The following is a 27,372-nucleotide window of genomic DNA, read 5'->3' as shown; positions in this document are numbered from 1 at the left end:
CTCTTAAAAGTCCCGTTGCCTTTTAAGGAATGGAAACGAACCTTTTTTTAAAAGAAAAAATTGGTCTTGCAATGGCACAAGCAAGGGTATCATTTATCAGTTGGAATCCAAACCCCGGAAAGAATCTCGAGACATTCTTACTAATGTTGGAAAGTGGAATATTTCTCCTAGGCTCAGAAAATAAATCTGGATCTGCAAAAGTATTACAACACCCCCCCCACCCATAAAATAAGCAATAAACCTTTTACAAATCTAATTTAAATACATTTCAGCCAAGTAATAAGTCAGCAGACGGCAGGTTTTCTAAGCCTTTGCAGCCAGTAAAACTGCCACCTTCTATGGGCAAAGACCCTCAGCTTTTAACAAGGCTTAATGGGCAGAAGTTCATACAGCTACAACTACAACTAATCCAGAATGCAGCTGCTGGACTGGCGATTGGGAGCGGCCGCCAGGATCATATAACACCCGTCCTGAAAGACCTCCATTGACTCCCAGTATGTTTCCAAGCACAATTCAAAGTGATGGTGCTGACCTGTAAAGCCCTCGGCTCTGTATACCTAAAAAAAGTCTCCACCCCTATCACCAGCCCCCCATCCTTCTTTTAACTGGATTTTCCAGGGACCGTGGGACCTTTTGCAAAATGCCTTAAATAAATACACAAATAACAAATAACAGAAGAACACGCACTGTGTCAGGTTGCCCTAAGATGGAGAGCCAGTGTGGTGTCATTGTTAAGAGTGGTAGACTCGTAATCTGGGGAACCGGGTTCGTGTCTCCGCTCCTCCACATGCAGCTGCTGAAAAACGGGAAATTTAAGGGAAATAAAAAATAAGGGAGAGCAGCGGGAAACTGCTTGAAATAAGGGAGAATCCCGGGGAAAACGGGATACTTGACAGCACTGGGTCTTCCCCCAACTAGATTGAAATTTATCACAGTGAAGCTATTGTAGTTTAACTACAGCGGTACCTTGGTTCTCAAAAGCCTTGGTACTCAAACATCTTGGAACCCAAACACTGCAAACCTGGAAGTAAGTGTTCCAGTTTGCGAAATTTTTCGGAAGCCGAACGTGCTCCTTTTTTAGTGTTACGTTTCCGATTTGAGTGCCACACTTCCGTTTTGAGTGGTAGGCTGAGGTCTGCCTGTTTTTGCTATTTGTTTTGTGTTTGTTTTTGTGGCTCTCTTTTTTGTTTTGTTTTTGTGACTGTGTGGAACCCAGTTCAGCTACTGATAGATAGATAGATTGATTGATTGATAGTGTGACTGCAGTACATTGTTTATTGCTTTCATTTTCTGGATCAATGGTCTCGTTAGATATTAAAATTCATGCTACATTGCTGTTTTAGGGGTTGTTTTTAAAAGTCTGGAACGGATTAATCTGTTTTGCATTACTTTCTATGGGAAAGCGCGCCTTGGTTTTGGAATGCTTTGGTTTTGGAACAGACTTCCGGAACAGATTAAGTTTGAGAACCAAGGTACCACTATATAGTACTTTCTTGATCTTCGAAGATTCAGTTTTGTTGGGTGTCCACAGGTTCTAGGGTTGTGATTCGAGGACCCTCCTCCCGCATGTCAGGAATAAAACACAACGACACATAGATTTTAGGTTAAATGGAGATTAAAAGGCCACAACTTTATTGGTTACAGCATGTGAGTGGTATTGGCTTAGGCATTGGGTTGAACAGACTAAAGTTGACTCCCCCCGCAGAGCGTGGAGTCACTCAAGGGTTTACCGCCCAGAAGGCGGAGCCCGTTGATGCAGGATACAACTGGAAGCTCCACCCCCTGAAGTCACCGAAGGTCGTGCCATGGCCCCTAGCCACCAACAGGGCATTGGACAGGATCCACGACCTCCGGATTCCATTACGGAATACCCAAATTTTAGGAGGGTTAGGCGATGGCCCGAACCTTGCCCTCCAACACCACACTAAACCCAATGCCTAACCGCCAATCTAACAAAGTTGTGACAGTTTGCTACGAGGTAGGCGAAAAACCAATGAGGCCGTGCTAGCTTGCCACATTGGACAAAAACTCCTACCAGGCCCCTTGAGAATACAAGGCGACCAACCGAAGTCCATAGCAATGTCCTAACCATAAACAACCTAAAGGGAGGGTGGGCGGGTGATCCGGCGCAGGAACGAAGCGGAATGGCGGATGGGGGCCGCCGCGGTTGCTAAGGTACAGCCAAAACCCCGCCCCCCAAGCCAGCCCTATTGGCTGACTGCTAGGGGTGGGGCGCGGCGGCGGGCCAGGTAAGGCTAGGGGCTCAACGCCCCCACGCAGATGCAGGAGACGGCTCCCGTTCACAACTCCTCCCCTCGCTGAGGAGGAGAGGCTTTATGAGAGAGGGAGGAAAACCTTTGTCTATCTGTTTTCTCCATACCTTGCATCATTTTAGAAATGTCTATAATGTCACCTCTTGATCCCCTTTTCTCGAAACTAAAAAGACCCAAATGCTGCATCCTTTCTTCATAGGTTTGTATAACCATAGATTTGTACAATGACATTATGATATTGGCAGTTTTGTTTTCCCATTCCTTTCCTAACGATTCCTAGCTGCACATTTGGTTGACATCTTCACAGAGCTGTCCAAGGTCTTGTTCCTGCCCAGATACTGCCAGTTTAGACCCTTAGGAGCGTAAATGTGAAATTAAGTTGTTTTTGTCCCAACATGCATCACCTTTCACCTGTTTACATTGAATTGAATTTGATACTTTATCTGCCTTTCTCACCGTTTGGAGAGATCCTTTCGGAGCTCTTCACAATCACTAAAAGACACGTTTTTCTCTGTGGTTTTGACTAGGGTGTGCATTTTTGCAAGCGGCTTCTAATGTAATGCATTTCTTGTAGATTCTTTTCACAAATGCATTAATTTTCATACGCATTTCCCCCTAGTGCGTGCAGTTCTGTAAGCCTTGGTTGGAGAACTGCGCAGAAAAAAAATCAGTTAAGTGTGAGTTTTGAAGTATCTTGGTTGTCATATTGTTCATATTGGGGTTTTTAAAAATAAATTTATTTATTTGGTTTTTCAGATTAAAATCTTACAGCCACATATACAACATACAACATAGAAACAAGATTCCAAAGAATCTCTTGGACTTCCCTCCTCCCCTTTGTGGGTCCTATTGTTAATCATTTCCTCCTGCATCTTTTATAATAATCCAAATCTTTTACCTCTCCATTGTGCCCAAAATTCACCATTAAACTACAAGTGTCACTCCAATCCTGCTAACAATTTCAAATGTTTACAATGGTTTTTATGATAAATTATAAATTTTCCTCATTCCTTATTAAAAATTTGGTCTTCCTGATTTCTGATTCTTCTGGTCATTTTACCCCAGCACAGGCAAACTCGGCCCTCTAGATGTTTTGAGACTACAATTCCCATCATCCCTGACCACTGGTCCTGTTAGCTAGGGATGGTGGGAGTTGTAGTCCCAAAACATCTGGAGGGACGAGCTTGCCTATGCTTGTTTTAGCCATTTCGGCACAATCCATCAACTTGATCTGCCATTCTTCTCTGGCAGGGACTATCTTCTTTCCATCTTCATATTGTGTTTCTTTTTAAAAATAATATTTATTGAAATTTTTTCACAAAAAACATACATTGACATAACGACTACATAAACATCTAATAAAAACAAGACAAAACAACATATATATTTCTTATAACTAATATTCCTTACTCACATCGTAGTGGGACTTCCTCCTGCCTCCTCCTCCTGCGTCCCTTGTCAAATTAGCTTTTTGTAACTTCCTAAATTCATAACAGTCATACCCTACTTTATAATTACCAATATTCCTTAATAAATCTTAACATCTTATCTTAATCCTACTCATCCTAAATCTATCTCCTTATCTACAGCCTAACTTATCCTCCTGTTATATCTAACTTTCAATCATACAATGATTCTTTAAATACAATTTAAAATTCATCCATTCTTTGTCCACTGCGTCGTCCCTCTGGTCACAGAGTTTCCCGGTCATTTCTGCGAGTTCCATATAATCCATCATTTTCATCTGCCATTCTTCTATCGATGGTAATTCTTCTGTCTTCCAGGTCTTTGCTATCAAAATTCTAGCTGCTGCCGTGGCATACAAATATAATGTTCTATCACATTTAGGTATGTCTTGGCCTAGGATGCCCAGTAAGAAGTCCTCTGGTTTTGTCTTGATTGTGTTTTTCAACACTTTTTCATTATATATCTTTTCCCAGAAATCTTTTACCATCTTCATATTGTGTTTCAGTGCTTATGTTGTTTTGAAAATTGTGAATCTTAGAAATTGCCCTGCTTTAAATGTGAACTGGACTGAACATCTCCCCCATCCCTAGGTATAAGTCAAGCTATCAGGGAAGGACCATAATGCATTGGTACTGCATTGCATGGAAAAGCTTCCCAGCCCAATCTGTAGCATCTCCAGGTAGGGGCAGGAAACACCCTGTCTGAAAACCAGTCGTTATAGGCAACACTGAGCAACGGCCTGACTCACTATAAGGCAGCTTTTTATATCCTACGAAAAATACACCACCAGCATAGCAACATAATGTTGGCAGATGCTGCTGCTCCATCTTTGATGTCCTGCCAGTACGTTATCACCCTAGACACTGATGTCAAACACATCTTTTAATCCCGTGCTTGGGAATCTGGGGGGAGAAGGGTTAATGCTTTACTCCTGCACCGTTTCCCCCCTGAGAATCATCCTTTCTGAAAGGACAGTAAATAGCAAATTCAGAGGTAGAGTTTTCAGCCATAAAACAAGGCAGGGGGCATTTAACTCCTCTGCTGACCCACCCCCTGAATGGGATGGGTTGAAGTCGGTGGAGGCTCCATGGATGATTATTTATTTATTTATTTATTTACACCCCACCCATCTGGCTGGGTTTCCCACCCGGCAGCTCCCAACAGAATATTAAAACACAGTAAAACATCAAACATTAAAAACTTCCCTAAACAGGGCTGCCTTCAGATTTCTTCTAAAAGTCAGTTATTTCCTTGACGTCTGATGGGGGGCCATTCCACAGGGCAGGTAGCACCATGGAGAATGCCCTCTGCCTGGTTCCCTGTAACCTCACTTCTTGCAGGGAGGGACTGCCAGAAGGCCCTCAGAGCTGGACCTCAGTGTCTGGGCTGAACGATGGGGGTGGAGATGCTCCTTCAGGTATACTGGGCCGAGGCCGTTTAGGTCTTTCAGGACCGGTGTGATGTGGTCTTGGCGGCCACTCCCAGTCGCCAGTCTAGCTGCCATATTCTGCATTAGTTGTAGTTTCAGGGTCACCTTCAAAGGTAGCCCCACACAGAGCGCATTGCAGTAGTCCAAGCGGGAGATAACCAGAGCATTCACCACTCTGGCAAGACAGTCTGCGGGCAGTTAGGGTCTCAGCCTGCGTACCAGATGGAGCTGGTAGACAGCTGCCCTGGACACAGAATTAACCTGCGCCTCCATGGGCAGCTGTGAGTCCAAAATGACTCCCAGGCTGTGCAGCTGGTCCTTCAGGGGCACAGTTACCCCATTCAGGACTGAGGAGACCTCCACACCTGCCCGCTCCGTCCCCCCAAAACAGTACTTCTGTCTTATTCTATCTTTATTTCTATAACCCATTTGAAGATTTAAGTTGTAAGATTTGCAGAGTAGAATGCATCAGCTCTGATGATATGAAATAGTTCAAGGCTATTGAATGAAGGACTCTTGCTCTTGGAGTTCCTTCATTGGCCCTGACAGAGAACCTGGGGCAGGGGGGAGATACACAGGAGGGGAGGGTGAGAAAGGCAACGGGCGTGGGGGGAATAAAGAATAACCCCAGCAGAGACAGAGATGGCCTGCTCTTTTTTGAATACCACTTTCTCAGTGGTGGAGAGACCAGGCGTCTCATTTATTTGTGTCATTTACACCCCACCTTTTCCTCCATGGAGCTTAAGAGGGTGTCCATGGATTGCCTCCTCATTTAATCCTCACAACAACCCTGCGAGGTAGCTTAGGCTGAGAGGCAGCAACTGTCCGCCACCTCCATCCTCCAATGTGCAAGGCAGTGGATGCCTCTAAACAATTCCTGTTCCTGGGGGGCGTTTCTCTTGCGCTCCTGCCCTGCTGCTTGTGGGCCCCCCTGAGAACAAGCTGCAGGTCTGGCTGGGCCCCTTGGGCCTGATCCTGCTGCAGAGTTCTTTGGAGGCTGTGCTCCGACTGTCGGTCCTTCCCTGAGTGGGGGCATTGGGGGCAAGGGACGTCTCCCTCTACTCCTGACCCTCCCAGGAAGAAGCGAGGCCAGCGCCAGCCGCAGAATGGGGAGGGGAAGCAGCCTTACTGTGGATCTTAAGAAATTCTCTTAGGTTGGGGAAGATGAGGGCCAGCTCCTCCTGTGAAAGGAGTTTCTCTTTATACATTCACTGGTAAAATAATATAGTAAGAACACACAGTGATCTCAGGTAAGAGGCCTCCATCTTAAACAGCTCTGTGCAAAGAGGGCAAAAGGGGAGGAACGTCCGGCATCAGCCGAATCTGAACAGGGTCAGGAAAACACGCAGCTAAAGCAGGTTGTTCCTTCTTGGGCTCTGTAGATTAGAGCGCAAGAGACAGCGGCGGGGGTGCCTTTGTCACACACGGCCACTGAAATTTGAGAGCCCAAAGCCCATCACTGCTATTCTGAGTCTTGTTTGGAGAGAAATTATCTCCTGGCCATTTTCGAGAACTCAAATTTTCTAGACTTCTCCCCAGGAGGGAGAAGGACCCACTTCCTAGCAGATCTCCCAGACACTCTCTCCCTCCCCCTGCTTTAAGAAAGTTTAGATCCCACTGGACTCCCTTGCCCAGTCTTTCTGAGGGAGACGTGAGGTAAGAGCCACAGAAAAAAACCCCTCCCATAGCTGTCAACTTTCCCTTTTTTGCGGGAAATTCCCTTATTCCAGCGCTGTTTCCCAATGCAAAAAAAAGGAAGGTTGAAAGCTCTGAACCCTCCCCACCACGGATGGCTTCCTGACGGAGGACCTCACGTGGCAGCAGAGAAGAGGCGATATTCCAGCTGACTATGTCTCTCCACTGCTTTGAGGCCTGGCCGTCATAATAGACTAGGTCGCCAGCAGTGGACATTGTAGATGTGGAAGAGAGAGAGAGATAAACAAATGAGAAGATCTCCAAGGGCAAGCAAGGGCCGCCTCCTTCTCCATCCTCCTAGCAAATTAAGCGCCCATCAGTCACACATTTCGAGGGGATTTCGCCACTCCTCAAGCAAAAACTCACCTAACTACATCTGTGCCAAGTCACGACAACTTTTTAAAGAGACAAAAGGCACCGAGAGTTACTTCTCATTTTGCAAAGAGTGCAGAGCTGATCCCCAGGGCTGCTCTCCTGAGGATGACTACCAAGGTCATTTGCTCCATTTTCCACATTGGACAGCAAGTAGCTAATTCTGGCTTCACCTGACCAGAGCCAAAATAAACTCCTATCCAGTCACCCAGTGTTATGATGCTAAATTACCCTGATGTTTTCTACATCAAGCTTTCTGAAACCTGGTGCCCTCCAGATGTTGCTGTGGGACTCCAACTCCCCTCCTCCCCCACTCCCTGCCTCCCTCTCCCTGCTGTCTGGGGCTGATGGGACTTGGGGAACTAATTCAAGACCCTGGAAATGTAGCTGAGGAAGAGAGCACCCAAGGGTGCAGGTGGGAGCCCTACAGAAGTGGAGTGTGTATTTTAGGGTTGAGTGAAAAAATGATCTCCCAGAATTCCCCATCCTATTTGTGGGTGGTGAAATTGGGGGTGGGGTGGGCATTATCCTGAATATTTGGGAGGGGGAAATAGTAATTCTGCTGCAACTTGGATGGTGACAAAAAAGGAAACTCAGAAAATTCACCAGAAAACTCCCTGGGAAAATTGCTGGCTCGCATAACACCCAGCATGGGATTTAGAATGGTCAAATAACCAAGGTCCAAGGAGCATCTTTAAAAACTGGGCATGTGGTGGGGGCATGAATCTTCAGGATGCCTCCCCTCTTTCCCATGACTTTACCTTCTGCGCAATCAGCGGGACATTGTGCCATGGGGGTAGAAAACCAAAGATGTCCAGAAAGTCAGTCAATCCATCTAACAGCTTTCAAGACAAGAACAGAAGAAGTGATCTGAATTCAGCTGCTAACTGCTCCAACTGACTGGGCTTTCAACTGACCCAGGGATCCTTTCAAAGAACTCACCTGGCCTCCTAGGAAACAAAACATTCCCCAGTATTCCACAGCTGGTTGTGAGGTCAGAGCCTAGCCAAGGACTGGAGCCAATGGGCTCTGGGCTCCAGGAACGCTCTCTCTGCCAGGCCCATGGCACCTGGGCAACTTCAGGCAGCTGCCAAGTGACTGGCCCACCTTCTTTCCCTCAGAGAATCCCAGGCACTGAAGTTTACCTCTCACAGAGTTACAATTCCCAGCAACTGAACAAGAATAAGAATAAGAATAGTTTATTTATACCCCGCCCATTGGGCTGGGTTTCCCCAGCCACTCTGGGAAGCTCCCAACAGAATATTAAAACAGAATAAAACATCAAACATTAAAAACTTCCCTAAACAGGGCTGCCTTCAGATGTCTTCTAAAAGACAGAGTTGTTTGTTTCCTCTAGTCATAAGTTCCATTTTGTCATTAATCTAAATTGAGAGGGAAATCTGCATGAAAAATTGTATTTAAATAGATATATAAATGCCAGTTTTCCATGTATGTATTTATACATGTGTTTCACCTTTAATGCATCTTGGTATGTTCCTTGAGCCAAGAACTGTATCAGAAAATTTGGGGGTGTATGAAATCTGAAGGATAATTACATTAGCCTGGAAATTGCAGATCAAGTCAGTTGGCCCTGAGATGGTATAACAGATGGAGGGATGAAGGAGAATTCGGTTCAGAACTTTCCAAAACAGTACGCAAATCAAACCACAGCCATCCTTTGAAACTATCCCTTCTTTGAATTTTGTGATGCGGTTCCAAATAGACGTCTACAAAAATCCACACAGCAGAGAAAAGTGTGCAGGAAAAAGCTTTTATCAGTGAAGTTAACATGCAAATAATGCATTTCATTAAGGAAATCTGCTTGCCAAAATGCATTAGAGAGAATTCCATACAAAAATGTGCATATAGGGAGAAATTTATGCTAAAATGCTGACCAATTTTCATGAGGGTCCCCCCCCCCAAACTGATGCAGAAATATGGAGAACTGGACATAAGACTGGAAAAATCAGAAATTGAGAGAAACCAAAATGGGCAAATCTGTGTATCTCTAGACAGGCCCAAGAGCACCAATTGAGCTACTTGACAGTGATTTGAACCCTGATTTTTTCCTACAGGTCACAGCCCAAATTTCTAGCGACAGCACCCTGCTCCCAGTTTGCACAAAGGCTTGTGGGTGGTGTGTTTAGTCTACTGCAAGCCATTGCCTGGGTCTGTCCCCCCAGTGCACCGAGAAAGGTTCCATCAACATTATTTACTCTAGTTAAAATTATTGCACTCTGTTCTTTTGAGGGGCATATTTCTCCCGGACGTTTGTTTACCCTCCAAATCAACATCGAGTTACAGCAATGTTAAAAGCATTTAAATATTTTCACAAAGAGCAGGATTCAGCTATTAAAACAGGTTATTTTCAGCCAAGGGTGGATTGTTTTAGTCAACTAACAGACTAGGCGGCAATCGCCAATTGTCGCCATGACAATAATTGTATATTTCCAGCCAAAGAGGCTAGCGTTAAACATCTCTGTTTATCTTATGTGTTCTCTGTAAATACCCAGTGACGAGTAAAGGCCAAGAATGAGCTGGGTTCATCCTTTACTGCCTCAACATTTGGGCAGTTCCAGGCTGTTGCTATTTTCAGGTGGGATTCAACCACATCACAGCAAAATCAGGTTGGACGGTTAGGGTTGATTTAGCAGTCTTGTGCAACGAAACCATTTCCCTCCAAGATCAGACTTTTTGCAACAAGGAACGTGATGGGGAAACGCTCTGGAAGTTGTGAGATGATATTTTCTCGGCTCAGTGTCGTCTAACCTCCCTGCAACCAAATCAGGATGAATATTCAATAAACAGATCAGGCAGAAGTGGCCGGAATCTGCCACACGTACACCTTTTGCATTTTCCCATTTGATGCAAAGGAAAGCATCGTCAAAACAGCAAGTATCTGGAATGCAGAGAAATGATCCCATAATAATAATAATAATAATAATAATAATAACAACAACAACAACAACAACAACAACAACAACACAGCCATGTTCACTTCTCATAAACTCATTCAGCAGCCGAGACACTGAGGTCCAGCTCCAAGGGTGCGCGATGAAGGGTCTTCCTCCCAGAGCTTGAGAAAGAGAACTGTCATTGTCTAGGAGAGGTTAATTTTTTTATCACTCCAATGAGAGGATGAGCAGGATATACATAAATAAGCACACACAGGCAGTTTAGCACAATCAGCTGGCAATTGTGGACAGACGCCATTTTCTATTGGTAAACAACTGCACAACTTTCTGAAGGCAGCCCTGTATTGGGAAGTTTTTAATGTCTGATATTTCATTATGTTTCTGTGTATTATGTTGGAAGTCACCCAGAGTGGCTTGGGCAACCCAGTCAGATGGGTGAGGTATTATTATTATTATTATTATTATTATTATTATTATTATTATTCCCATTTATGAATTCAACTTCTCTGCAAAGCCCCAAGTGTTGGACGTTTTGTGGTTATTGAGTGAGTGGGCAAGGAGGTGATCCAGGGCTTATCTTGCATTCTCCTCTCTGCTATAAGCAATTTACATCTGCCACTAGCTTATGCCTAGCATCCAAAAATAATGCTACAAACCATCTAGCCTAACAGATGTTCCAAAGGCACATAGCTCACAGTACAAGGGTTCAAGTCTTATTTTCATATCTAGGAATAGAAACCCAGGACTTGCTTTGTGCTTCGCATTTTTCTGCATGCGTGCAGGATCTGCATTTATTAAAAGCGTATTTGCATGCAGATAAGATAGTCGAGCCCCACTCGCCCCTGCCCAGATCGGCAACAATTGGGTACGTTCTCTTCTCGCCATCTGGAAGCAAAATATTTTGAGAATCTTGCAGATGCTCACGGAGTTTGCATTTACAATCCGAGGTGGGGGAGGCATTTTAAGAAGATTCCATTTCAAGATGAGAATTTTAAGAAGACTCCGTATTATTTCTGGCCTTTCTATAATTATACAGGCACGGTAGCGCCTGTGTCAATGATAACTCTGAGCGTATCTGGCATACACTTTCTGAGCTTTTGGGCTTCATCGCAGCTGGTGGAAGTCCAGGCCAAAATGTACACAGATGGTAAGGACGGGAGTATAGAAAAATATGCCTGTAGCTTTGGGATGAGGAACTGTGGTCCTCCAGGTGGTGTTAGACTTTAGATCCTATTACCGTTTACCACCGGCCTTGTAAATTTGGGCTGATGAGAGCAGGAGACTGGAATCCAACAACACTGGCCATTGTCAAATATCTGAAGGGTCATTACATGGTTTTCTGCTGCTCCAGAGAGTACAACCCAAAACAATGGATTCAAATTACAAGAAAGTGGATTTCAACTAAACATTAGGAAGAACTTTCTGGTGGTAACAGCTTTACGACAGTAGAACGGACTGCTTCAGAATATGGCGGAACTCTCCTTCATTTGAGGTTTTTAAACAGGTTGGGTGATCAGGGATTTTTTTTTAGCATTGCACATGGCTGGACTAGATGACCCTCGGTGTCCCTTCCAACGCTACAGTTCTTTGATTGCAGGAGCATTCCTTGTTTTTATATCCCGCACATCCTCCAGTCAGGAGCACAGGACAAATGACAACACAAATTCAACAAAGCAATCGCACAATAATAAAAGCATCATCAGGGCCATAAAAATCAGACCACAACACAGGAAATGACACGTATCTGTGTAACTGTACCCAAAGCAATTTCCCTTTGTCCAGAGAAATAAAAATTCAACCTTTGTTTAAAATGTCTGCTGTTGAGAACAGATCAAATACTCCCCAGCAGGGAGTTACATCAAGGAGGTATCTTTACCAAGAATGCCCTGTCTTATGGACTACATTGCCCTTATGGACAGGACTTCCCTAGAAATAATTCTCCTGCTGACCATAATGAATGTTGCACAGAATGGAAACTTGTAGCTATTGGGTTGTAGCCAATGCTAGTCCTACTCAGAGTAGACCCATTGAAATAAATGGACACTATTTATTTATTTATTTATTTATTCATTCATTCATTCATTTATGCCCCACCCATCTGGCTGGGGTTCGCCCACTTTGGGCGGCTCCCAACAGAATATTAAAAGCACAATAAAACATCAAACATTTTAAAAATTCCCTAAACAGGGCTGCCTTCAGATGTCTTCTAAAAGTCAGATAGTTGTTTATTTCTTTGACTTCTGATGGGAGGGTGTTCCACAGGGTGGGGCCACTACCGAGAAGGCCCTCTGCCTGGTTCCATGTAACCTCCACCTCTCGCAGTGAGGGAACCGTCAGAAGGCCCTTGGCGCTGGACCTCAGTGTCCAGGCTGAACGATGGGGGTGGAGACGCTCCTTCAGGTATACTGGACCGAGGCCATTTAGGGCTTTAAAGGTCAACACCAACACTTTGAATTGTGCTCGGAAACATACTGGGAGCCAATGTAGGTCTTTCAGGACCGGTGTTATATGGACTCGGCGGCCACACCCAGTCACCAGTCTAGCTGCTGCATTCTGGATTAATTGTAGTTTCCTGGTCACCTTCAAAGGTAGCCCCATGTAGAGCACATTACATGACTAACCTAGGCCCATTAAGTTCAGTTAAGTTTACTCTGAGCACGATTTTTTGTTGTTTAGTCATCTTAGTTGTGTTCGACTCTCCGTGACCCCATGAACCAGAGCATGCCTTGGAAACTCTCACTTTCTTCTCAAAGCTTCTCCTTTTTTATGTCCATGGAGATTTCTTGGCAAAATCCTGGTTTACCAGTTCCTTCTCCAGGTGGATCACATTTAGTCTAAAGTCTCGGCTATGACCTGCCCTTCTTGGGTGGCCCTGCACAGCATAGCTCATAGCTTCTTGGAGTTATTCAAGCCCCTTCGCCATGACAAGGCAGTGATCCATGAAGGGGCTGAGTGCGATTAGCATTGGATAAAAACCATTAGCCATAGCCCTACCTTGACCCAACCATCCACTGAGTGGTTTAGTACATCCATTGCTGCTCTCTTGAGACATTTTTTCTTAGCAGACCTGCCCAAACAAAACCGAATTGCCGTTGCCAGTTCAGTGCTGAGAACGTGACAAAAAGTTGTAAGGTTAGGATTTTCTGATTGAAACGAATTTGAAACGAATCATGGTTGGAGCACACCATTTATTAACGACAGCAGTTGTTTCTTAAAAAAAGAATTTCCCTCATTGTTTCAAGATTGTCAAAAATGTGCTGAAGATGAATCATTTCAACAATAGCTGTGTCTGCATCCCAGTCCACCCCCAACCCCCTAGTCAAAAAAAAAAAAAAAAAAAGGATACTGGGCTATTTTAGAATTAACAGGCAGTAAACACAAAATTGGCCTCTCAATTTGAATTCTCCAGGCAGAATTTTGCAGCTGTGTTGGAGCTTATAAATTTTCTTAAAGAAGTTGCAAGGGCACTTCCATGTATACTATTCTCAAGAGGGATTTGCAAGGCGAGGGGGGTAAGCTCTCCAACCCTAAGGGCGGGGGTCAGCAAACTTTTTCAGCAGGGGGCTGGTCCACTGTCCCTCAGACCTTGTGGGGGGCCGGACTATATTTTGGGGGGGGGATGCAAGAGCACCACGAGCCCCAGTGTCTCATGAGCGGCAGGGGCTGGCGCCAGCGGCGAATGGACGATGAGCGGCGTGCGAAAGGGCTCCGGAGAGGGGCTGCTTAAAATGGCAGCCACTCGAACGCTGCTGCTGCTGCTGGCACCAACAAAGCCCAGCCCCCTTCCTCCTCTAGGCAGGGCAGGGAGAAGCCAGGAGGAGGGAGGGAGGAGGTGGCGGCACTGCCGCCGTGTGAGGGAGAGAGGTAAAGGGAAGGAAAGTGCGTGTGCCGGAGATCCATGCAGCGATTTCTGGACTACCCACGGGCCGAATCCAGAAGGCAATTGGCCCTGATCCGGCCCGTGGGCCTTAGTTTGCCTACCCATGCCTAAGGGGCATAGAAACAGGGACTGCACAGCCGTCGGACTGGGAGCCTCAAATTGCATCCTGCATTGCAGGTCCCACATTTGCAGCTGCTTTTAACATCTGATTTGATCAGCGCTCTGTTACTAATGGTTTTGTGGGAATTCAGGAACTCACTCCTGACTTCAAAACATTTTAGGTGCTCCTGATAGAAGCAGTGCCGTATTGTGACTTCTTGGGTAGCCTCACAAACACACCCCACCATGCTGCTCCCCAGACCCAACTCCTCCTAACAGACCCAACACTCAACAGTGACTCCCCGTGACCAAAACAGACTTCTCCTCTCAGCAAGCAGGGTCAACATGCTGTCTGTGACAGGCTTTTGGCCCGTTCCGCTGCTTCTGAGCCAATTCTCACCGCCTACTGCAGCTTTTTTTATTTTTACTTCTCCAGAAGCTTTCGCTGCTCTTTGAAGAGGAGGGAGAGCATATGGCTCAAAGAGCCAATATATTTCCTCCCCCCCCCCTTTATCCTTCTGCAACGCTAGCATAGGACAAACTAGGGGTGGATGGATCTGTGAATTTCAGTTATCTCTCAATTTCTCGTTTTTCCAGTCTTTTAAGTTCAGTTTTCCACATTTCCAGATCAGGTTTTTGTTTTAAGTTCTCATGAAAATGTAAATGTGAATTTCTAATAGAATTGTAGAGTTGGAAGGGACCCCACAGGTCATCTGGTCAAACCCTCCACACTGAGGGCTATATCTCCCCAAAGGCGGATTTCCCCTTTTTGCACACGTGTTTGCAAGCAGTTCCCCCTAATAAGAGTTACAGTTTTGTACGTTACATTCACTGAATGTATAAATTTTCACACACAATTACCACAACGCAGGCACATTTTTTTGTATGCGTTGTTTGGTTGGGGAGCTGCTGCATCACAAATCTGGAAAGGTAAGGATTTCTTAAAGGATGGCTGTGTTTCAGTTCAGATATTGTTTCAGGAAGTGTGAATCAGGTATGGCTCACATTGAAATGCTCCCATTCCTTGTATAAAACTGCCCCATTCCTCTCTTCCCCAATTTCAACGTTGTTTTTTTTTAAAAAAAAAATCTGACCTACAGGTACTATATCTCCTTGAATTTAATGTGCACCTTTTTTGGCCAAATCACATTGCGAAAATCAAAGTCCGCATTAGATTTGATGGCACATTTACATTCGCCAACAAATATCTTTCATTGGTTTCAAGGTTCTGAAAACTGAGGAGCACATTATATTCTATGGCGCATCAATAACAAAGAAAGTAGTAGTTTTTAAACATTATGATATTTACAATTAGTCATAAATTAATAGTAAACAGATATGTATGTGTATGTAGGCATTTGTAGCTGCAGATCTGTTAGGGATTGGGCAGAAGAGGAATGGTGGAGACTACCTCCCCAGCCTGACCCTTCCAGAGTAGAAGAAGACAGTTCAGAATTACAGCAGGGGTTTGAGGCAGATCACAGCTCAGAGGCAGATGAGGGTGAAAGCAGGGAGATAATGGGAGAGGAGGAGGAAGGAGAGGAAGCACCAGGAGGGCAACAGCTGACAGACAGAGTGTCTTTAGAAAGCATTCCAGACCCACCCACCCCCATTTCCCAGAACCCGGCGAGCATTGAAAGTAGTAGAGCAAAGGGCTCAGAAGCAAAAGGCCCTCAGTGCCACCCGTAGGGGAGAAGCTGACAAATGAGGAAATGGGGAGAAAGATGGGTGGAGAGTCACTCGGGGCAATGCCACAATTCCAAGAGGCTGCATTTCCAAGCCTCTCTCTGTGAATATTGAATAAAAAGCAGTCGGTAAGGACTTTTCCTTGTCTTATCTGTTCCTGGCAACCTGCTGTGGGGCGTTGGATCTTCTGCCACCTGACAAAATCTGTTCTAATAATAATTATAAATTACAAAACAATGTGGATAGATATATAGCTATACGCAGGGGTGGCCAACTCCCAAGAGACTGCGATCTACCCCCTTTTTGGGGGTTCAGGTCAAAGTTGTTGAGCTTTTTCTAGGGAGGAGGAAAGCCACGTTTTCTTAGGGGTGCAGGGCAAAAAATGTTGAGCTTTTTTTTAGAGGAGCCAAGCTTGTTGAGCTTCTTTGGAGGAGCCACTGATCTACCACAGACGTCCTGTGATCTACCGGTAGTTCACAATATACCTGTTGGACGTGCCTGAGCTATAGATATAGATAGATGATTTAATAAATGGCACTTTGAACTGTGAGATGTTCATTGCAAATTATTCAAAGATAACTTTCCCCTTTTCTCTCCTTTCTTCTCTCCTCCTTTTCCATCTCTTTCCATCCCTCCCTCCGCCCCACTCAACCACCCCGCCCACTAACCTTAGGTCCTGAAAGCTTCAGTTCAAAGAGCCTTGCACTGCAAGCCCAGAAAAAGATCTTGAGTAAAATGGCCACTAAGACCATGGCTAACATGCTGATTGATGACACCAGCAGCGAAATCTTCGACGAGTTATACAAAGTGACCACGGAACACATGAAGAACAAGAAGGAAGCCCACAAAATCATGAGGGACTTGATCAAAGTGGCCATCAAAATCGGGATCCTCTACCGAAACAATCAGTTCAATTCCGAAGAGCTGGAGATTGTCGAGAAGTTCCGCAAGAAGCTGAACCAAGCGGCCATGACGATTGTTAGCTTTTATGAGGTGGAGTACACTTTCGATAAAAATGTCCTCTCGGAACTCCTGAATGAGTGCAAAGACCTTGTTCATGAACTCGTGGAACGGCACCTGACAGCCAGGTCTCATGCGCGAATCAATCACGTCTTCGACCATTTCGCAAATGTGGAGTTCCTCACTGCCCTCTATAGCCTTGATGGGGAATGCCGACCACACCTCAAAAAGATCTGTGATGGAATCAACAAACTGCTAGATGAGAAAGTCCTTTGAAACTTTGCCCTTTTTTTTTTTTAACAAAACAGCAACTACACAAGTTTCACTTAAGAAATGTAACCAGAGAGTTGGGACCAACTGTTCGCTTCCTGTGCATAATCCCAAAAGAGAATGGCCTGGTTTGCACACTAAACCATGGTTTGTTAAACTATAGTTTCTTTAACCATGGCTTAGTGTTATGCATGACTGCAGCAGCTTAACTATGGTTTATTAACGATGGTTAAAATTTGCTTGTTAATCAAGGTTTGTAGTTGGTTTATAAACCCTGGTTACTGTAAAGCATAGCTTAGTATTACATGTGAACCCAGCCCAACCCCTCCTCCTTAATGCTGCTTATGGAGTCCATCACTGCTCAAAAGGTACAGAGCTGTAACTAAATAGCAGCTCTTCTGGGCTTGTGTCTCTTTGATAGAGGGATGTAATAAACTAAGGCTTAAGTGACCGTCTGCCAGATGATTCCACTTTAATGATGGTTTTATTAATGACGGTTAGTGTTAACCATGGTGTAACATTTAACATTAACCATGGTTTAGTGTTATGTGTGAACCAGGCCATTCCAGAGCATTTGCGTTCATTTTGTAATGGAAAGCAAAGCAAGCCACACTGCAGACCACAAATAAACTGAGCATTTTATGATGCATTTGTGATGGGGAGGGAAATGATTACATACCATGATCTCATTATTGCTGTGTTGTGGTTACAGTTTGATGTGCCAAAAATGAAACCCGTAGTTCCATGCCATTGAGCAAACATGCCCACGTTTATATTGTAGAAGAACGAAACCCATAAGGTGAAGTGGAAAGAATGGGCTCTGAATATCATTAAAAAAAAAAAAAAACTGAAAATCTCTTTTTAGCACATGATCCAAACAGAGAATAATTCGATATGTCAGGATTGAGGGCAAAGCACAACAAAAGCAGGAAAATTGCTCCTCTCAAGGTGTCAACATTTTATACCAAGAAAGGAATGAAAAAGTTGTGCCAATCTCTTAAAGACTCTTAAATGGGGTGCTGCAGAAAGTTTGTGCAGATTCTGCATTGTCAAAGCTATTATTCATAAGGGTGTGCATTGGCGGGGGTGTGTGTGAAGAACACGGTGAACTGGGGTGATTTTGGGGCTCGTCCCTCCACTCCTGAATTTAAGCATGATGTCAGCAACCTCCTCACAGCTGAATCATAGTCCCCACAAAACCTGATGTCTCTCTGTTGTTTCTGTACCATATACAGCTCTGTTATTTCCTATATATCTATGTTTCTCTAGGTCCTTGGGCTTTGCGAGAAATAAGGCTGTCCAAAATGTTGCCCGAAGAGCTCGTGATTGTTGCTTATCAAAGCATAGAAATGGATACTCATTTTCAAAAGCATCATTTAAAAAAAACACCAAAAAAACCCCAACAACCCTACAATCCTCTGCCTTAAACTGGATGGCAACCGATATAATCGAAGGCCTGTATCCACTAGGAATGGATGGATCCGTCTATTTCTGATACTGAGTCGGTTTGCATGGTTTGGCTTGTCTGTTCCATCCCATTTCCATATTAATCTGCAAAAAGTATAAGAGCCCTGGTGGATCAGGCCCAAGGCCCATCTGGTCCAGCATCCTGTTCTCACGGCAGCCAACCAAACGCTTACGGAAAGAAAGCCCACTTCCAACAGCACCCTCCCCACTGCCCCCCACCCCAGCAACTGCCATTCAGAGCCATGCTGCCTCTCTCCGTGGAGAATGAACATAGCCATTGTGGCCAGTAGCCAAATTCCTCTATGAATTTGTCCAGTCCTCTCTGCAAGCGGCCTGAGCTGGTGACGTTCGCTACATCCTGTGGAAACAAATTTCGTAATTTTAACTATGCAGTCTCTTTCTTTTGTCAGTCCCAAATCTTCCAAAAATCGTTGGGCGGCCCCAAGTTCTGTTATCCACTTTCTATATGCATAATCTTCTATACAACTATCTTGCCTTCCCTTTTACTCATCATTTTTTTCTAATCTAGAGAGTCCCTAACATTACACTCTGTCCTCATAGTGGAGCTGCTTCAACCCATTTTGGGTTGCTCCTTTCTAGCTCTCTAATATCCTTTTTGAGGCGTAGGCAGCAGCCAGAGCTGTATACATCAGGCCATATATTTGACAATGTGTATTTTGATACAGACCATTTGATTTCCAACCCTAATGATTCCCCAACACAGAATTCACTTTTGTCATAGCAGCTGCATACTGGGCTGACATCTTTGTCGAGCAATCCACTGTTGTCTTGTTCCTGGTCATTGGGACATCAGCCTGAAAACGAGGGGGAACTCCAGGGGTGGCTTCTCCCATTTCCACCTTCTTACAGCCATCTCCTTGCTTGCTTGGAGAGCTGGTAGGTGAACAAGAGAGGAGGCAACAACAGTGAGAGGAGCTGGTGTGATAACAGAGGAGCTTCTAAGGGGATGGGATCTCAACAGCTGCCTACCAAACCCAACATAACACTTTCCACCCTTGACATAATCATAGCCAGCTACTTGTCATTCATTTGTGGCCCTAGTGCAGGAGTAGGGGATCGTGGGACTCTCCCCAAGCCACACCCCCATTTCCACAGGCCACACCCTTTGCCAGCCTTCTTCACATCGCCAGTGAGTGGTTTTTGCCTGTGCCCTTGAGCTCTGATGATGATCACTCTTGCTTGTCTGGCTGGATGATAGAAGGTGGTGTGTAGACGTGGGTGGCACTGTGGTCTAAACCACTGAGCCTCTTGGGCTTGCCGATCAGAAGGTTGGCGTTTTGAATCCCCGTGATGGGGTGAGCTCCCATTACTCTGTCCCAGCTCCTGTCAACCTAGCAGTTCGAAAGCACACCAGTGCTAGTAGATAAATAGGTACCACTGTGGCGGGAAGGTTTCCGTGCGCTCTGGTTTCTGTCGCGGAGTTCCATTGCGCCAGAAGCGGTTTAGTCATGCTGACCACATGACTTGGAAAACTGTCTGTGGACAAACGCCTGCTCCCTTGGCCTGAAAGCTAGATGAGCAATGCAACCCTATAGTCGCCTTTGACTGGACTTAACTGTCCAGGGGTCCTTTACCATTTACCTAGAAGCTAATCTAATGTAGGGATGTGGGTGGCACTGTGGGTTAAAACACAGAGCCTAGGGCTTGCCGATCAGAAGGTCGGCGGTTCGAATCCCCACGACGGGGTGAGCTCCTGTTGCTCAGTCCCAGCTCCTGCCCACCTAGCAGTTCAAAAGCATTACAAAGTGCAAGTAGATAAATAGGTACTGCTCGGGCTAGAAGGTAAATGGCGTTCGCGTCTCCACTCCTCCACATGCAGCTGCTGGGTGACCTTGGGCTAGTCACACTTCTTTGAAGTCTCTCAGCCCCACTCACCTCACAGAGTGTTTGTTGTGGGGGAGGAAGGGAAAGGAGAATGTTAGCCGCTTTGAGACTCCTTCGGGTAGTGAAAAGCGGGATATCAAATCCAAACTCTTCTTCTTCTTCTTCTTCCATGCACTGCTCTGGTTCACCAGAAGTGGCTTAGTCATGCTGGCCACATGACCCAGAAGCTGTATGCTGGCTCCCTCGGCCAGTAACACAAGATGAGCACCACAACCCCAGAGTCGGACACGACTAGACCTAATGGTCAGGGGTCCCTTTACCTTTACCTTTAATCTAATGTAAAAATTATATTTGTTGCTTCACCACTTTTGCCTCTGGCCCCACCCGCCACTGGCATATAATGAGACTGAGAACCAAAAAAGGGAGAAACAAAAGGAAGCAACACCACCAGGAGCTTTCCTTGCCCAAGCCCTGCTAATTTGTTAGACCCTTCATGCCTGTGTACTGCTTAAATCTTTAGTCTAAAAGGACATGGCCTCATGGTGCTGTTCTTTTCTCTCAGGAAATCACTGTAGGGTCACAATGAACACTCTGGTCCAAGTGTTGATCATGTATTACTGAAGATATTTAAAAATTGTGTTCCCTCCTAGAAATCCCAGTACAGGAGATTTATAGGAGAAACGAAAAACATCTTACTGTACAAAACCTATAAATGGCTACTCAGAAGTAGGGGGTGCAAGAAGCAATCCTGATTTCCTCTGCCCTGTATTTCTTGCATGCAGCGGTGTTTCTGTTCTGCTGCAATTTGTCATCCACCAGAAACAGCATCATCCACCTCATGCACTGCTTTGGCAAAATGGAGTAAGTTATGTAATTACGTAAGTTATGTTGTCCTTACATTATTCCACCCCATTCATTGCAGTGTAAAGCAGGGAGGGGCACCATCAGTTATGCACGGTTCGCAAACTGAAAGTGAAAACAGCAGCAAAGGTCAATGGCATTTGCTGGATTGTTTCCAATTTTGGATAGGGAGCATAAAGCGAGCGTTGGCGATTTCTGCTCCCATTTTTGTTTTCGTCGGAATTCTCTGACATCCCTACACAGATATAAGTTTCACTGAGTTCATCTGGGCTTACTCCCAGGTAAGTGGGTGTAGAATGGCTGCTTAAGAAACTACAAAGGAGTATTGCAGCATAGCAGCAGATACATAACAATTGTTTTCTAAGACTAAACTTAGGATCTATTCTGGCAACCAGAAGAGTAAAATCCACAATGATGTACCCTCCTGCTGGCTTTGAGATTGTCCGTGAGTCACTTGTCACTTGTCTCTGGTAGCTTCATTGGGCAGTTTCCATTTTGCATCCGTGTCCGTTCACTGGATAATGTAATTTGGGGAAGAAGATCAGCTCTTTGCCAAATCAGAGAAACACAAAGAGGAATTGGCTTGTTTTGCACGCAACACTAAACCATGGTTTAACATTAAGGGAATGAGCAGGTGTGAGCCTCAGGCCCCCACTTCTGTACACCTGCAAAGAGATTCGAAACCTCTGGTTTCTGTTGTTCACTTATCATAGTTAACATTACATGTAAACAGGACAAATTCTGGTTAGTTATGAGTATGGTTTATTTTTATTTTATTAATTTTCAAAAGATTTTTTATTAAACCAGGACATAAATTATACATCCAATTATATATCCAATTACACATACCAAAATAATTTTTAAAAGGCAGGAGAAACTGTCACTTTGAAAACTGTTGTTTCACAGGTGTGTCGAAATAAATTTGGCTCAGTGACCCACTGCAAAACTGTCCCAAAAACCAGTTGGCCTGTCTCCATACCAAAGCATAGCATGCGTGACCATAATCCATTTTAAGAAACCTTAGCTTAAACTGAGTTCTCCCTTTTTGAAGGCAACAGGAAACTGCACTTAGCAAAAAATAGAAGTGGACACTGCTTCTCGTGGCCACGCTGGAGGAGGAAGAGGGGTGTGCAAGACTTAGGCATGTCCGTGTAACACAACTATGGTTTGGTATTGTGTGCAAAATGGGTCATTATCCATTACTCAATCTGGCCAATCCTATACACTGTGATCAGCAACCTGCGGCCCTCCAAATGGTGATGGACTCCCGTTATCACTGACCATTGGTCATGTTGGCTGGGGCTGATGGAAATGGGCTCCACCAATAGCTATAGACGCCATTACTTCCAATAATCCGATTTTCCCAGCAGTGACGCAGGGAGGCTGCTCCAGGGAGGAAGCACAAAAAGGAGAGATGTTTATATTTTGCACACATTGAGCTTCAAATCTGGTTATTTTTTTAAAAGAAACAGCCAAATGTCTTGTTATTTATATGTATAAAAGACTTCAGTAGCCTTTAAAAGGGAGGCGAAAATATTACACGTTTCTCATGCTGGCATATGCTATATATTCATCGTTTACTTTTATATTGGTGGGTTAACATGCAAAACAATCATTTCAGTAGTGTTTGAGTCAGACTCAAAAAGTGTGCCATGTGTTTTATCAGAAATTATGCATTAAATGAATTGTGATTAAACTATTTGTCCTTTGGATTTTATTTTTTTAATCTGCAGCTATTCCTCTAACCTTCTTTGCAGGGTTTTTTATTTTTTAAGTACAGTAGTACCTTGGTTCTTGAACTTAATCCACACTCAAACGGAAGCTGCATTGGACGTTCAGCTTCCAAAAAACGTTTGCAAACCAGAACACTTACTTCCAGGTTTGCGGCGTTCAGGAGCCGATTTGTCCGACAACTAAGCCGTTTGAGAATCAAGGTATCACTGTATAGTTAAAATTAGAACTGTAGGCAAAATCTCCCTTTCTCTAAAAGCTCATTTGTATCCAGCGAACCATCTTCTCCAACATGAGCTGCCAAAAACTTAACCACTGCAGACATAGACCCTGTTGTAAATCCTTCTACCGGCTGAAGCTCAACTGGCCAATACCACAAACAGGGCCTTTTCAACTGTGACTCCCATTCTGTGCAATGTCTCTTCCAGGGAGGGTCAGCTGGTGCCAACCATGATGTCATCTTGTCACCTGGTGAATTCCTTTTTCTTTTTTGCCAGACTTTCCAGCATGGTTTTATTACTTTACTCATTCCTACGGGGCTCACCACTATGCTACATTGCACTGCCTTAAGGAAGCTGTCTTCTAATGAGTCAGACCACTGATCTATTTCGCTCCATTATTGTCTGCTAGTGCTTTAAACCCTTTAAATTAACGGGCGCTAGAACATATGTGGTGACTTTTTTAAAAACAGACTGCTCGCCCGCCGCCACTTGTAACGGCCGCTGCCGCTTAGAAGTACGTCCATGCGAGCGCGCACCCGCCACGTGCCCACGCACACCCACCGCTTCAACAGCTTCGCCCGGCCGCCCCGAAGTCTCTGCGCTCCAAGTCCCAACGGCTGTCCGTGGGGCACATGTGCAGTAGCGCAATCCCACGGACATAGGGACTGGACGCAGACACTTGCACTTTATTAGTGTAGATAGTACCAACCAGCAGTGGATCTCCAAGGTTTTAGACTCAAGTCTTTTCACTTTTTGATACCTATCTGGAGATACTATGGAGCCTGGGGCTATCTGTATGCAATTGTGCATTGGCTCAAAGCTTGAGACATCCGATTCTTAAGTAAGCGGTAGTGCAACTATTAAAGGAGCTCTCCCTTGGCACATTGCTTATGGCAATTATCACCTGGTCTCAATCACCCTCTTTTAGGGAAAGTATTTAAGAGGGCCGTGGCCACCCAACTGCTGCTTTCTACGAAGAGTATTGGTTAACCAGAACAAAAAGAAACCACTTTTGGAGGGAACTTAAAAATAAAAAGATCACACCACAGGTAAAAGTAAGCAAATCCATTTATTTTCAACCAAGTTTGATTGTTCTCTTAAATTCTCCATACTGACAGATAAATAGTAAAAGAGTGTAAAATTTCAAACAAAACATTTTAAAAAAAATGAACTTAGCACATGTACATGTGTGAAAGCCATAGCTATTATTTAACATGCCAACACCACCTGATGGACATGGTAGAAAACTGCATAGGAGAGAAATGGTAGCTTTGCTAGCTGTTGCAGCATCCTTGGTTTTGCTCAGTTCTAGCCTTTAAATCTGATGCACACTGTTAACAGTCACATGGAAGGAAAGTTCCCAGAGTTATTTATTCATTTCTCCAAAATATAGGCTTCCATTTACATCCATGAGGCATAAAGTAAACATGAGTATACATTAATATCTGAATATTGTTTTTAAGAGTTGTATTTTAGTGAATCCCTCCATTCAGACATCACTGGAAGAAAGAGGAGGAACAGCTGTACTTAATACCTGTCTCCCTGCTTTTGCAAACTGGTCACTCTGCGCTTCTGCCTCCTGTATCCTCATGTCCTCCAGAAAATGTGTATTGCAGCTGTGCTTCATGCAAGAGATGGGCAACCTGTGGCCATCCAGATGTTGCTGGACTAACTCACATCACCCCTGACCATTGGCCCTGCTGGGTGGTGTTGACGGGAGTTGGGAGTCCAATAAAATCTGACGGTGTTGGAGGCTGGTGACCATCTGGATTGGTAGGGCAGAAGGCAGGGAGATCAGCAATAGGCGAAGCTAGAACCAATGACAGGCAAAGCCACCCTAGATATAAGGTGGACCTAGATATGAGGGTGGACGGAGAGGCTGAGGTTGGTGGGGCAGTGCCCCACTCACCCTAGCGGACCAGCCTTCAATGTGAGAGGGCCTCAAGATGCCCACTCCTGCTGTACGCCATAGAAGTGAATGGAGAGAGGCTGTAGTTTAACACTGCTGAGACAGTTGAAGAAATCGGCCCTCCCCTTTTCCGCTGTCCCCCAGTCACTGGATGGGATCTCATGGGCTGTGTGATGCTGTACTTGCTTAACAATACTTACAGGCCACCTTTCAACGGAAAACTCACAAGGCACATTACAAGTGAAAAGAATTCATACAAAATCGAAAAACAGTGCAACAGAACTTACGTTAACACACATTTAAGGCAACATAAGGACAGTGAGAGTCTCTGATAATTCTCAAATGACAGATGTGGGGAGGGTGTTTTCAAGTTCATGTGTCTACAAGAGGGGGCCATGTAAGAATACTGCAGGAGAGCATTCCACAATCTGGAGGAGGCTGCAGAAAACCTCTCCTCTCCCCCAGCTGTCTCCTGCAACCCACAGAGCAACAGTCGTCTCCTACTGTTTTACATTTCATACAATACGGAGCTCATTTACAAAGTCTCCAAAGCACAGTGCAACTGGCTATCCCCTTTGCATTTCCTCTGATGTGGCAAAGTTACACTATTCATGTGCATTCGGCATTTTTCCCAAACATGGCCCTCGCATGGTGCACATTCCTACATTACGCAGAACGTCAATTCTCCCGAGGTTCTGGAAGGAACGAGTCTTATCATTCCAAGAGGGAGCTTTTAACTAGTCAAAGGTGACTTTTATCACGGATGTTTGGGGGTTATTTGTTGACTTATCCTATCGTATTTTTAATCTAACCTTAACTTTTGTAAATCACTCATTTTAAAAGCATACATTGAAGGGCAGTATAAAAACTGAATTGTTTAATTAAAGCTGTTGTGCGCCAAGGCTTGTGGTGGCCAACTGCTCACCACTGTTATATTGATGACAGCAGCACAGCACACTATTATAGAATCTACCTTTCTCCAGACGTAGAGAAGTACAATGTTTGGTACACCAGTAGAGTGTCAAGCCTTGTTCTCATTGTTATGCTCACAGTGATGGGTATCATTTTGCGTGTTTCTTATTCATTATACCAGCAGAACAAGAACTGTGACCTTAACTTAGCACTACAGTGGATATAAGCCATTACCTATTAATTATTGACTGATTTGTAAACCAGCTGAGAGCAACTCTGAGCAGCATTTTAAGATGGGGGATTGAATATTTAAATGCATATCATAAAAACAGCACTCTTCAACCTAATCAATAATTATCATATCAGAAACCAGATGGGGTACGCCCATGAGTTCAATGCAAATCACACACCAGTGTTTCGTTGGGTTAAAGAGGCATTGCACTGGCACTGCAGACAAGTGAAAATGTTGAATGTTAATGTTTTCCTTAACTACATATCTGAAAATATACATGGATTTGAAATTCTTCCCTAACATTTTCCTGTACCCATTTCCTTCTACTGGAACCATTCCAAATGATTTCTATGAAGCAAGACATTAAAAGAGAGTGTCAAAGCACTCGTGCTTATGGAATCTCAGCCTAGGAATTTAGCCTTTGGAAAATAAAAATTTGTAATTTTACAACTCAGAAAGTCCAAATCATGCCTGCTCGTCACTGATTATAAAAATAGTTGTGATCTAAATCAGGCAAGCTTTGTTTGGAAGAGAAAAATCACTTTTTCACTTTACATATTACTGACAGTGTGGAGAATACAAGTGATTATTTAAAACTGACCAATTTAATAGGGAAGAGCAACACTTTGACACTACTAGGACTTTGGTGAATATTTTCTTAATAAGTCTATCAAAATTTTGGTTTCCTGGTTGAATTTTCTGATGGAAATTACTCCCCTTCAAAAATGTTATAAACCACCCAGGGTCAAACATACTGAAATACTGGTTCAACTCTGTCAATTCTCACACTCAGCTATAAGAGCTAGAAACCTGGGCTACAAGTGAAAAAAGCTTCATAGCTAATATCACTTTTTTAAAAAGAGGAGATGCCCTGTGCTGCACCTTTGAAAAGTCCTATTTCTCTCATTCACTTAACAGCAAAACGTATCACAACAAAAGAATGGAAAAAGGTCAGTCTCTTGCAATGTTTTTGTTGTGATACAGTTCCCATGATCCCTGACCACTGGTCCTGTTAGCTAGGGATGATGGGAGTTGTAGTCCCAAAACAGCTGGAGGGCAGAGTTTGGGGGGTGCCTGGTCTAAACTTTCCTGCAAGCAAAGCCATTTTATTGCTGTATACATGTGCCAGATTCACTCTGGTTACCCAA

The 27,372-nt window shown here is 44.3% G+C and overlaps 1 protein-coding gene across 1 annotated transcript in view; it reads left to right on the top strand.

The window, feature by feature from the left end:
• The window catches only part of TNFAIP8L3 (TNF alpha induced protein 8 like 3), a 54,814-nt gene extending 37,747 nt beyond the window's left edge, over nucleotides 1–17,067 (top strand). Inside the window, exon 2 of the mRNA XM_033167582.1 lies at nucleotides 16,490–17,067. Within this exon, the coding sequence (XP_033023473.1) occupies nucleotides 16,490–17,052 (563 nt within the window). The 3' untranslated portion in view covers nucleotides 17,053–17,067. The remainder of the gene's footprint in view (nucleotides 1–16,489) is intronic.
• The last annotated feature ends 10,305 nt before the right edge of the window (nucleotides 17,068–27,372 follow it).

This window comes from Lacerta agilis, chromosome 13, assembly GCF_009819535.1.
Source record: "Lacerta agilis isolate rLacAgi1 chromosome 13, rLacAgi1.pri, whole genome shotgun sequence".
Classification (NCBI taxonomy): domain Eukaryota; kingdom Metazoa; phylum Chordata; class Lepidosauria; order Squamata; family Lacertidae; genus Lacerta; species Lacerta agilis.
Note: the sequence above shows the minus strand (reverse complement) of the source record. Positions and strands in the feature narration are given on the sequence as shown.